The 12427-nt window shown below is 32.3% G+C and overlaps 2 protein-coding genes across 2 annotated transcripts; one reads left to right on the forward strand and one right to left on the reverse strand.

Annotated features, from left to right (window-relative positions):
- On the reverse strand, positions 2960-4099 carry LOC109353316. The gene is made up of 2 exons (XM_019595544.1): positions 3790-4099; positions 2960-3615 (listed from the first exon to the last, which is right to left on the reverse strand). Exons 1-2 carry the CDS (start codon positions 4041-4043, stop codon positions 3486-3488), a joined length of 384 nt encoding a protein of 127 aa, XP_019451089.1. The 5' UTR covers positions 4044-4099; the 3' UTR covers positions 2960-3485.
- Positions 5626-10339, forward strand: LOC109353307 (lipoamide acyltransferase component of branched-chain alpha-keto acid dehydrogenase complex, mitochondrial). Its single transcript, XM_019595532.1, has 8 exons — positions 5626-5888; positions 6033-6182; positions 6371-6496; positions 6701-7158; positions 7404-7651; positions 8358-8446; positions 8913-9140; positions 10146-10339. The coding sequence occupies exons 1-8, from the start codon at positions 5748-5750 to the stop codon at positions 10257-10259; spliced, it is 1554 nt and encodes a 517-aa protein (XP_019451077.1). The 5' UTR covers positions 5626-5747; the 3' UTR covers positions 10260-10339.

Consider the following 12427-nt stretch of genomic DNA (forward strand, 5'->3'; position numbering starts at 1 on the left):
AAACATTATTGAGGTGGTGGGGTATGTGGGGAAATTCACACTCTAGGTTCTATGATCTTCATAGTACAAGTTAGTATTAATGAAATAGTTTTCTTAAGCCTTAACTTCAAATTTCTACATGATAAATATACTAAGGAGAATACAGTCTCAAACCTATAATTACATGATAAATTTAACATTTTCATCAAAAAATGGTGAACTAAACCAAACTAAGATGTTCATGACCTCTTCAATTTGATTCGATTACAATAATAAAAATCAAATTAACTCGAATCATCTTGTTATTAGGTTGGGTTCATAAGTTACTCAAAAGAAGATCATTACATCCTTACTTTCTTTACACGAAATTCACTCTTTGAAAACATGTATTCATTCATAACATAAATGCTAAGATGGAATTAAGATAATGATCACCCTTAAGGACAAATCATTAATAAATTTTCACCAAACCAAATTGATTAACATATAAAAAAACATAAAATATAGTACAACTATTTGATTAATTTGTTAATTTTTGAGAAACCAATTTGGATAAAAAATAATGAGAGATTACACTAGATATTTATTTCCTTTTATAATATATGAGAAAAAATATATATAAAATATGTGATTGAGTCCCAAATATTTCCATAGGGAATAAAAAATATTTCCATAGGGAATAAAAGGTAAGAGAGAGAGAGAAAGATATAGGAGATGGAGGTGTAATGGCTAAGACCAACAACAAAGTTATAATCAAGAGTTCTGACATGCTTCCTCAAATGCTCAACCAAGTTGTTGATATTATAGCTTTATTACAATATGTGCTTGTAGTTTTATGAGAATGTGCAAATATCATGGTAATGAATACATCTAAATATGATAAAGAGTTTAAGGTTGTGGTTTAGTTTATGTGATTTTCAGCTTTTGAGGCTTCTAGGGAATGATATTTTTTGTCGCAAAAGAATTTATCAGTTCATGTGTTATCGCTTGTGATTGAGCAAAAAAATATATAATTTTTAACTTAAATATATATTTCAACCAATCATAAACAGTGGTATATTAAGTGACACATAAAAACCCATCTTTTCAATATTTTATTTTTATAGGTAAGGACTAGAAATTATAATATAGTGACATGTAGGGCATTCAATAGCAATCTAGGTTTGGTGCTTCACAGAACCCCAATTTTCAGCAATTTATGTCTGAGTGAATGAGTTTTCAGCTCAACAATTTTTTGCTGATAGGTTGAAACATTTGATGTTTAATGATGTTCTATTATTGTTGTCATCAGATTTAATTACTTATGACATAATTTATAAACTTCCTTTATTAACGACAGACAATGATCTGCTGTCCCCAAGCATGTCTCAAAGTTTGTCTTAAATCAATCACAATATGCCACACGAGTTAAAAAAAATTAAATATTCTATGACTTTGTTTATTTTTGCTTCATTGTGATTACTTTGGGACAACAGATCCTCATCCTCTTGACTACCTCCAGACACCATGAAGTTCTATGGGCACAACCAAAGCTTAACAAACTTGTTATCATTTTATGTCTAAAAGCACCATTGGTTATGTTCTTCTTTGACAAAATTCAGAGTGCTAAACCAAACGAATATAGAATAGCTTGATCCTGTTTAGTTTAGTGATAAACTGATAATCATTTTACTATTGTAATGCTTAGAATAATGGCAAACCCAACTTGTAATTAAGTGTGGTAATGGACTTTTACTTTTACTTTTTTTTCAGTTATCATTGACTTTTTAGAAAAAGTAATCCAAATGAATGGTAGACGATGCACCGACTGTGTATACATCTTTACATTATCCGTGCATAGATTTAATACTCAAATATTTGACAGCAGAAAACTCTTCATAGGACATTCTCGTGTTTATATATCCAATTTATGCAAACTGATTCTGAATTTTGGGTATATATGCATCAAATTCTTAAACTTTTTGGTTTATTCCATTTTGGTTGAGTCTCTATTTGATATAGATCATATTCTATAATTAGGATTATAAATTGAACAAATGAATAACCTCATCAAACTTGAGCATGTTTTTTGTGTGCTTCTTTTTCTTAACTTATAAACAAATTTACTTCATAATTTATTAAAAAAACTGAAAAAATTCCAACACGTAGGACTCTAATCCTGGTACCATAATATGGATTCAAATGAAAATGTTTGATTACCACATGCTTTGGCATTGAAGCCAACAAATACAAATATAACCATTAACCACTACCATGAGTTCTATGCCACTTGGACATAATTTATCAGAAAACTACCATGCATGTTACCATATTAGAAAACTAATTTCACATTTACATAACAAACAATGCCATAAAGAAAACTTGATGAGTGCCATGCAGTGTCATTGTGATTTTGGTTAAAAACAAACAAAACTATTCCTTGGCATAAGGTCCAAGACGAAGGGATATGTATCATTTGTCTTCAACGGTGTCTCATTATTTGTCTCAAGTCAATCATATATTGACACGTAGATAAAAAAAATTTAAAAATAATTGAGACATGAAGTGAAACACCGTTTGCGATAGATTATCTCCATCCGAGATGAAGGCAGATTGGTGCATGAGGAATGAGATCGACTGTCACTTAAAATTTATGTCTTTCTGTCCCGGACGAATAAGACAAGATCAAAGATACCAAATTATAACAGTCAATAAACTCCTCTGCCCGACTTATTATTATTATTCATTATTAACCATAGTTAGAAAGACAAAATTATTCTAATACATATTGATGTAGAAACAAGCAATATCATCTTGATAAAAGGTTAAAAGTTTAATTCAACTTAAATTTTCCAAATTAATATTCTAAAGATAACCTTCTCTCCGTACAAGTTTCTAAACCATATTTACACATTTAACAAGAGCGATAATAACAATAAAAATAATTGATAGTGAATGACATTAATTTCAACAAATTAAAGCAAGGATAAGATGTTCCAACTCCCAACAAATTAATTGACCTTCCAACTGTGACAAAGGAAAGAGAAAAAAGAAGATAAAACCTCAGCATTTGACTGTTGGTTCTAACCAATAAAAGGGAAAGTGCTACAACACCCACCATACACAATCCTCTCACCTTTCTCACTCTTATTATTAGTTGGAGCTACCAAAAAAACAAAAACACTTCAAAACACAATTTGGCTTCATACTAGGAAGCAAAACAACAAGGAGTGTAAAGTCATAACAAAATAAAAGCATGGGTAAAACTGGAATGTAGATAGAAACGATGTTCCTAATTTTGGGGTAAACATATCTATCTATGTGTCATATTCTATATGTCACGAACTCGTGTTTGGTCAGAAAAATACTTAATAATTAAATTTTAAATATATATTTTTCGATCAATCACAAACTTATGACACATTGTGTGACATAAACCATAGGATAGAAGATGTGCTCCATAATTTTGGTGTACGTCTCTATGAACAAGTAAAACCACCACCACTACCTTGGGTAGTTCCTACTTTTCACTTATGATGTGTTCTTGAGGAAGATAATGATGAAGAAGAAGAAGAATTTCCTTCTTGAATAGTCTCCACTTCATCCTTATAAATCTGCTTGCACCTGCAATCCACGCTACAAAAGGCTCTGTCTCCTCTACATTCATTTTTTTCAACACCCCACAAAACAAAAAACAACCTTTTTTAACATCAAGAGTCAACAATATAACACTACATGTTTTTTTGTCAAATCAAAACCTTAAAAGATATGGGTTTTTGAGAAGAAGAAAAAATACAATGGAATAATATTATATAGCATGTTGAAACTCACTTGTACATGTAGATATCTTTCCCAGGCAAGAGTCTCTTCCTACAGAGAAAACATTGGTCTAGAAAAGTGGCTGCTTGAAAAAGAGAGTGCTTAGAAGAAGAAGAAGAAGAAAGTGAAGATTTTTTGAGCATCATGGTAGTTTTATTAATCACTTGATGAGTATTATTGTTATTATTGATAATAACATTACCATTACCATAAGCATCACTATTATCACATTTCTGTGCTTCTAATACTACACTTAGACCCACCATTTTTCATTCTCTACCTTATAAGTTGGTGTGGCAGTGAATGGAAAATGTTGCATTACATAAATAACAGAGAAAAGAAGAAAGAGAAGAAAGAGAAGAAAGAGAAGAAAGAGAGGGAATAGTACTAAAGAGTGGGGTACCCTACAGCTATGAAGGGGTATAAAAAATGAACGCAGAGATTTCACTGTTTCAATATCTATCTGCCACGTACAACTTTTCTTAGTTTCAATTTCATTTTGTAATTTTTATTATTGAGCATGTTTTGTCTTCTTGTGTTAATGTGTTTGGTGCTACCATTTTGGCTCCATATGCTACGTGTATCCATCCTCTTTTTTTTACTATGTCTTATCTTTTTCATGGCATGGAATAACAATAAAGTAATTTTTTTACATATATGATTAACATTTTATTGATGTTGTTTTCTTCAACTTATGGAAAGAAAGAATGAGAATACAATTTAACCATAAAGTCAGTTGTCATATTAGCTTCTCTAGTAACAAAAGTTAACTTAACAACCGAAGCACGTGCCAACCAAGATTAGATATTGTTGACCATTGATAAAATGCGAGAAATATAAATTGGAAGTTTCTCAAAAATTATCTGAACAACTTCGAGATAGTTATTCTTCATAATTCTTTTATCAAGGATGATTAATTAAAAAAAATTAAAGTGACAACATTAACATTGAAACTCGGTTCTCAAATGTAAAGTGGGTTCTTAACGATGAAGGATGCATCATTTGTAAGAGGATTGTCCATTTAAAAGTGATATTGGATGCGGATGTTATGAACGGTATGTTATTCACTATCGTAGTTTGGGATAAAAAATATGACATTGTTGAAAACAGATGATGTATATCTAAAAAAAATTATGAAAGGAATTATAGGGAGTAGCAGAAAATAGAACATTTTGTAAGTTGGATGAGTGAAAAGTGATATTGTATAGAGTTAAGGGGATCAGATCATATTTTCTCATTTATGTCTTATTTTGTGTTTTAAGCTAATGAAAAAGTTTCATTTATTTAAAACAAAAATTAGTATTCTAATATTATTTTGTAAAATTGATTGGTTCTGAACATTAGAATGGGAAAATTATTCAGTGTGTTCTTTCCAACGAAATCACGTGTCTTGTTGTTATCGGATAGACTAAAGGATAAGTTGCTGACTGGTATTCCAATTTCAGATCGATACGCACTCTCTCTAATTATTCATTTTTTAGTTAAAATCATAAGACTAATAATTGATTAAAGTACACCCAAAAGGGTAAGAAATAAATGAAAACAAAGGACAAAACTTCATTTTATTTACATCAACTCCAACTAAACTGTAATAATTCAACAAAAATAAAATCTTCAGTGTTGGCTCATCCAGTCATCGGAATATATCCGTTGTTTTACACAGTTTATATCATTTCATGTATCATAAACTTGTAATTAATTACAAAAATACTTAATAATTAAATTTTAAGTGATTTATTCCTCATGTTATACATATAACAGAGAAAACAATGATTTTGCAGGTTTGTGGATAAGTATAATAAATAGAATGAAACAAAACTATACTGTAGTTATCACATGGAGTATGAATATATTATAAGATGCAGAAAATGCAATTAGTTGTTAATCATAAAATAGTTGCATAAATATTGTTCTATAAGTCCACTTCCACATAACATACCCATCATCTTCTAATTCAATTCAATCAAACGATGGTGCTCAGCCGTATATTTCATCGGAGAATTTGGTCCTCCGCCCGCCGATTCCGCCGTCCCTCCGCCGCCTCAGTCCCCTTTGAGAAGTGTTCATCACCACCCTCTCCTCTTTTCTCATCTCCCTTCACTAAATATCTTGTTAGTACTTTCCATTAATCACTTCTACTTTCTTTATTTCCTTTTTTCATTCTATTGCTAAATTTATCATCTTTTTCATTACTCCTTAACTGGGTTTACACTGATTTAATAACTCTTCTATATCTATTCGTTTTTGTTATGTAGACTAATAATTTGAAGCATGTGGAGCGGTTTTGGTTTTCTACTCAATCTATGGTTGATCTTCTTCCAATGGGTAAGATAGTTGATGTGCCGTTAGCACAAACTGGTGAAGGTATTGCAGAATGCGAACTTCTCAAATGGCATGTGCAAGAAGTGAGTGAATTCCTTAGCATTTTAACCTTTTATATTGTAAAGTATTTATTTCTTACTCCAACTTTTGCATCATTGTTTTTTATTGTAAAAAGTTCAGATATTGGTGAAGATCTATTGAAAATTCAGTATTAGCTCTGCAGGACATTAATCTGATTCATTTTCAACATTTTATTATCTGTTATTGGCAGGGGGATTATATTGAAGACTTTCAACCAATTTGTGAAGTCCAAAGTGACAAAGCTAATATCGAAATTACAAGTCGGTACAGAGGAAAAGTTGCTAGCATTCTCTATGTTCCTGGTGATATTGTGAAGGTAAGATTTACAATCTCTAACTGTTGAATATAAGTCACTGAGATTGTGCTTATAAGTGTAGAAATTGTTCGAATGTGTTCGTCTGAGATGGGGTATAGGCCCGTAAAAGTTTGTAGCGAAAAAAGTTCAATGTACACTAGTTATATATGTGATAAAAGATTTTGGCCAAAATTATATTTGAGCTTCTGCTGGATAAAATTGCAGGTTGGTGAAACCCTTGTGAAGATTTTAGTTGACGAGTCTGCTGCATTTCCTTCAGCGACTTCGGGTGATTCAGGAAATGAAAAGTCACTTGACTCTGATCAGATAGTAGTTGATGAATCTACATTTACTGCAGTTACTTTCGATGATTCAGAAAATGTGAAGTCACTGGATTCTGATCTTGAAAAAGAGAAGCAAGCTGGAGTTCTATCAACACCTGCTGTAAGGAGTCTGGCAAAGCAACATGGTATAGATATAAACGATGTGTGTGGGAGTGGAAAAGATGGGAGAGTTTTGAAAGAAGACGTGCTCAGTTTTGTTGTCAATAAAGGAATCATTAAAAATCCATCTGCTGTTTTGCATGCTGATTACGAGGAGGAGCCTCGGGGAGAAGAGGGATACAACAGTTTTGCTGCAACTAAATACGAGTCGCCTTCTGAGGACAGGATACTTCCGCTTAGGTAAAATTGGATGCAAGCATGAATTTTATCTCCTTTCCATTTTGCTTTTTATTAAGAGATGGTGATCAATGTTAACTTGTCATAATTTTTGGGCACACAAATCATTTATGTTAAAATGAAGAAAACTGTGATGAACTTGAGTGTTGAAATAGTATGATTGTTCTTTCCTTTAGTTTTAGCTCTAGAACTTTAAGTTTAAGAACTTGGTCGCAAGGAACTTAATGATTTTTCTTTTCATTTTGCAGGGGATACCAAAGAGCAATGGTAAAAGCAATGTCTCTGGCTGCCAAAGTCCCACATTTCCATTATGTAGATGAGATAAAATGTGATGCCATATTGGAGCTTAAAACATCTTTCCAGAAAAATAATCCTTATAAGGATGTCAAGTACACTTTCCTTCCAATATTAATCAAATCTCTTTCAATGGCCCTCACCAAGTACCCCTTTGTGAATAGTTGTTTCAAAGAGGATTCATTGGAAGTCGTCCTCAAAGGTTTGTTTCTTAACATGTCTGGGTGAACTATTGTTACAATCATGCTGCCCTTTTTTGAATCTTGATTGTGTTTGATTTTCTGTAGAGTGAATATAAGGTTTTTTCTTCATTAAAAATATGGATTTGAGGAGAGGAAACAACTTCTTTAAATTGTGGTGACTGGTGAGGTGAAAGAGTTTGTCCTTGTTAGCCAATTCTTTCTTTGGCTTTGCAACAGCTTGGCTATATGTCTGAAACAACCTTCATGTAGATAGAGTACATATTGACTTTAGTGCATGATGTAAGTGTGTGAGAAGTTTTTCTCAAGTAGCGAATCTCATACAGCTTGGCGCAATGATCTTGATCGCGTATGAGATTGACAAGGATAATGCTTTCATGGTTTCTTTGCATAATATATTTTTATATTGTTCTCGTGTTAGAAGTGGGCTTAAAAAGTACTTCATGTTGAACCTTTTTCTTGTTAGTTTTTATTGATATGTGGTGGCTGTTGATTCAATGATTTACATGAGGCAGTAAGAACAACAACCAAGCCTTAGTCTCATTAGGTGAGGTCGGCTACATGAATCGGAGACAGCATAATGCTCTATCATAATAATATTATCACATCATTGATCCATATCATATGACACCAAACACACGTGGGCAGGTTTTATCTGAGGTGGTAACCTTCATACAAAATTTGACACAATGAGTTCATATGTCATAGGTTCACATAACATTGGAATTGCGATGGCGACTCCATTTGGTCTAGTTGTACCAAACATAAAGAATGTCCAGTCTCTTTCCATCTTGGAGGTTAGTTTCCAATCCTATGGTTGTCTTTGTACATGCAAACTGCTATTCGTACTTCATTCACCCATTCTTATTTTGATTGAAGTGCATATCCATTGTCACTGACTTGCTGTTAGTCGTAAGGGTACGAAGATTCATAAATTGAACTGCTTGAACAACATATACTGTAGTTTTTGACATAACATTCATAGCTGTTTCTTACCTGAATGAAATTGTTGGTTTTCTCAAAACTGTTTATCATAAGAGAAGACATGAAGATCCTGTTTTCTCATACTTCTTACAAGGGGACAAGGTCTTGTATCCTCTTATTTAGCATTCTGCTTGGTACAATTTTCAGCAGGGTTCTGTTGCCATCATATATAGTACAAAAGCTTTGTTTTTATGAATGACTTCTGATTTGTGTTTAAAGCGTATATGAGGATATTGTCTTAGATTCCTATTAATTAATCTTTATCCTTTTATCACTAAGATAACCAAAGAGTTGGCAAGGTTGCAACAAATGGCTTCAGATAACAAGTTAACTTCTGAGGATATATGTGGTGGGACAATTACCTTAAGCAACATTGGAGCAATTGGTGGAAAATTTGGTTCCCCACTTCTCAATCTTCCCGAAGTTTCCATCATTGCCATTGGTCGAACTCAGAAAGTTGCCCAGTTTGCAGATGATGGAACTGTGTACCCAATATCAATCATGACTGTAAGTCTTCCATATGCATTGGCAAACTATGTGATTTGAAAGGGAAAAAATACAAAATATACGACGATTCTAATTTTGGACAACATCCATCTTATAGATGACTGCTGAGTTTGCCATTTTTCTGAGGAGAAAGGAAAGTTTGTGATTATACTATATCTCTTATCTATACACATTGGCGTAAATTCATATAGTTGATCTCACCTCGTGCCAAAATGCATTTTTGTTGGTTGTTATATTGTGACTCCCCTGATTTCGCTAGCAGAAAGAGCATCATGGCAAAGTAGCTTATGCCTAGGTTGCTGCTACAAATTCAACTTGTGTGTGTAGTTTGACTCTAACATCCTTAGTTATATAGCCTATACCCTTGCAACCATATATCAGAAAGCTTACAAATATGACATTCTGTATTTGTAGTTGCTTTTTTTAGGGTACATAAAATTTTAAGGATAGGGAAAGTTGCTCTTGATTCCAATGTTAGGACCACTGAAACACGATTATCTCGTTATAGTAGCGAACCGCGAATTGGTTCCCTCATACCAATTCGTGGTTCTTTTGCGAACTGATTCCCTTTTAGGAACGAACCGGATTTTTACCTACAGTTTAAGTAAAAGAAAAGAATAATAATTGCTAATGTATACTCACTTACTAAAATGAGTTACAACAAATAAGAATTTTTTTATCCTTGGTTATTTCACCTATGGTGTTGATTCAAACCTATAAGAAGCAACACTAGAAAAGACTATGTAGGGAGCTATAGAAACTCTACTAAGTATACCCCTAGCGTACCGGTAGTTGACAGGGTAATGTACCGTGTACTACGTACCTGCACCAGTACCAAAGAGAACCACGTATCAGGTGACTATGGTTAGGACTATCCCATATGTAGGTTAAGTAGTTCTTAGTAAAGGTTTAGTAGTTCTTACCAAATATGGCAAATCACATTTCTAAGCTAAAAGATTTAGTAGTTCTTAGTAAAGGTTGATACTTTTTTTTATCTGCTTTCAGGTTAATATTGGTGCAGATCATAGAGTCTTGGATGGAGCAACAGTTGCAAGATTTTGCAATGAGTGGAAACAGTTAATTGAAAATCCAGAGCTCCTACTCTTACATTTGAGATGAAATTTGTTGATTGATGGGTTTGAATTAATCTTTTATTGACCAAAATATCAACATTTATCTCAATCAGAGCGTTTTAAATTGATCCAAACTACATAAAACTATGCATATCATAGTTCTCAAATTGAAAACATTTTTTTGCTGATTTTTTTTGGGCTCAGTAACTAATTGCAACACATGTCTCTAAATCAAACTTAGATCAACATAAATAAGGTTACACTTCTTTTTTGTATATTCAATGTTAGACTTATTTTTAGGCCAAGACTACCTTACTGTGCCAAATTTCTATTCATACTTACAACCATGGTGGGGCTAGGAGATTTTTATTGACAAAATAGCGTTTATAAATCTCGTCCAACAAGATATTGGTCTAGTAGAAGCGACACTTATTAGGAGGGACAGTCACGAACCCGAAATGATTAGTTGTTCAATATACTATTTTTCATGCCATCATTAAATTATGTAACAAAAATCAGGATCGATTTTTGAAATAGTTGGTCCCATAGGCCATATCCTTCATTAAATTATTCTCGTCACTTTCTGCTGTTGGGTTTTTGTTTTATCCTTCCCCGTCATAAAGTTTCCACCTATAATGTGTGGTGGATGTAATATAATAAAATAGGGCCACACAAAAATAAAACAAATTGTAATCCATAATAAAGCCAATTAGTTCATCAAATATATGTAATTCCTTGTTTTTTCGTTGTCAAAACAAGTACCATTCTCTTTTCAAAAGCAATCATGATTCCTTTCCAACATAAGGTTATTAGGATAGAAGAATTAAAGAATATAATAATAACAAGGTCACAATATTCAAATCTGACGTATTATAAATATTAATATACTAACATTTACTTATTAAAAAAAATGATGATTTCTTTTTCACAACATTGGTCACAATTCTAATATATATTGCCATGTTACTTTCAAGTTTTATCATACTATTATTAGGACGGCACCAAGCAATGCATTTTTTATTGCATCCTCTTTTCCTTTTGAGGATATTGTACTGTGCAAACTAAATCTTTTTAACCATGGGAAAATAGGAAAATAACTGCCCATTTTCTATTGACATGAAAAATAATTAGTGTAAATTTCTTATATTATGAATATATGGTTTTTTTTATATTATCAGTATATCGATCATTTACTAATAATGTGTATCATCTATTATTTATGGACAGATGATGTCTAATTAACCTAAAAATGTTAGGTTATTCCTACATATTTTATTTCAATCTAGAAGACACTTTTGGATGATGTTCGAACAACTTGGAGAAGTTTGTCATTGACCATATGTATCCAAATCGCAGTATAGGGACCACTTCTGTCATTTGTTTATCATGTCACCTATACATAATTGTCACACCACCTAAACAACAAAGACCTCTACCACATGACGCTTGTCACCTGCACATTGTACCCATTTTCTTTTGGACGACAAAGACGGATCAAGAATATGTCTACTATGCCTAAAACAGACTGTAAGACAACTATCAATGGAGTATAGCTAGTCATTCAACACGAGTAAAGCATTATCTGTTTGTTTGGGACAAGCCCAATAAGACAAGATGATCGGCCAACAGAATCTGTCAAAGAATATTACATGCACCTAAATAAGAGACCCCCATAAGAACATACTATCTCTCATTTATTCTTGCATAATATTCTCTCTATTCTCGTACTTTTCTCGTATACTGAATTGAGCATCAGAAAACTATTTTTCTAGACACTCTCAAACAAATATAAGGCAGCATCCACAAGACTCCTTGCCCGGTAAACAACCCGTCCTCACCGAGTCACACCACACGGAGGAAACAGTACATAAAGTATTTCTTTAATAATAAATGTCAATTTTATCTGAATAAAGGATCATAAAATAAAATATTTGAAGGTATAACATCTCCCATTCTTTATAGTTGGAAAAAAGGTAGATCGTATACTTTAAATCATAGCGCAATAAATTAAATTGTACGGATTATGAATTTAGTAAATAAAAAAAAAAAAAATTTGTGGCCTTTTTATAAATAAAAAATAATCCTGGCGCAATAAACTAAATTATGAATTTAGTAGAGTTACTTTTCTTAAAATTGTACGGATTAAATATTTTTACATAATTTAATGATATAAATTTAAAATAAGATAGTTTGAAATATTATAGTCACATACAA

This window comes from Lupinus angustifolius, chromosome LG01 (genome assembly GCF_001865875.1).
Source record: "Lupinus angustifolius cultivar Tanjil chromosome LG01, LupAngTanjil_v1.0, whole genome shotgun sequence".
In the NCBI taxonomy this organism is placed as follows: domain Eukaryota; kingdom Viridiplantae; phylum Streptophyta; class Magnoliopsida; order Fabales; family Fabaceae; genus Lupinus; species Lupinus angustifolius.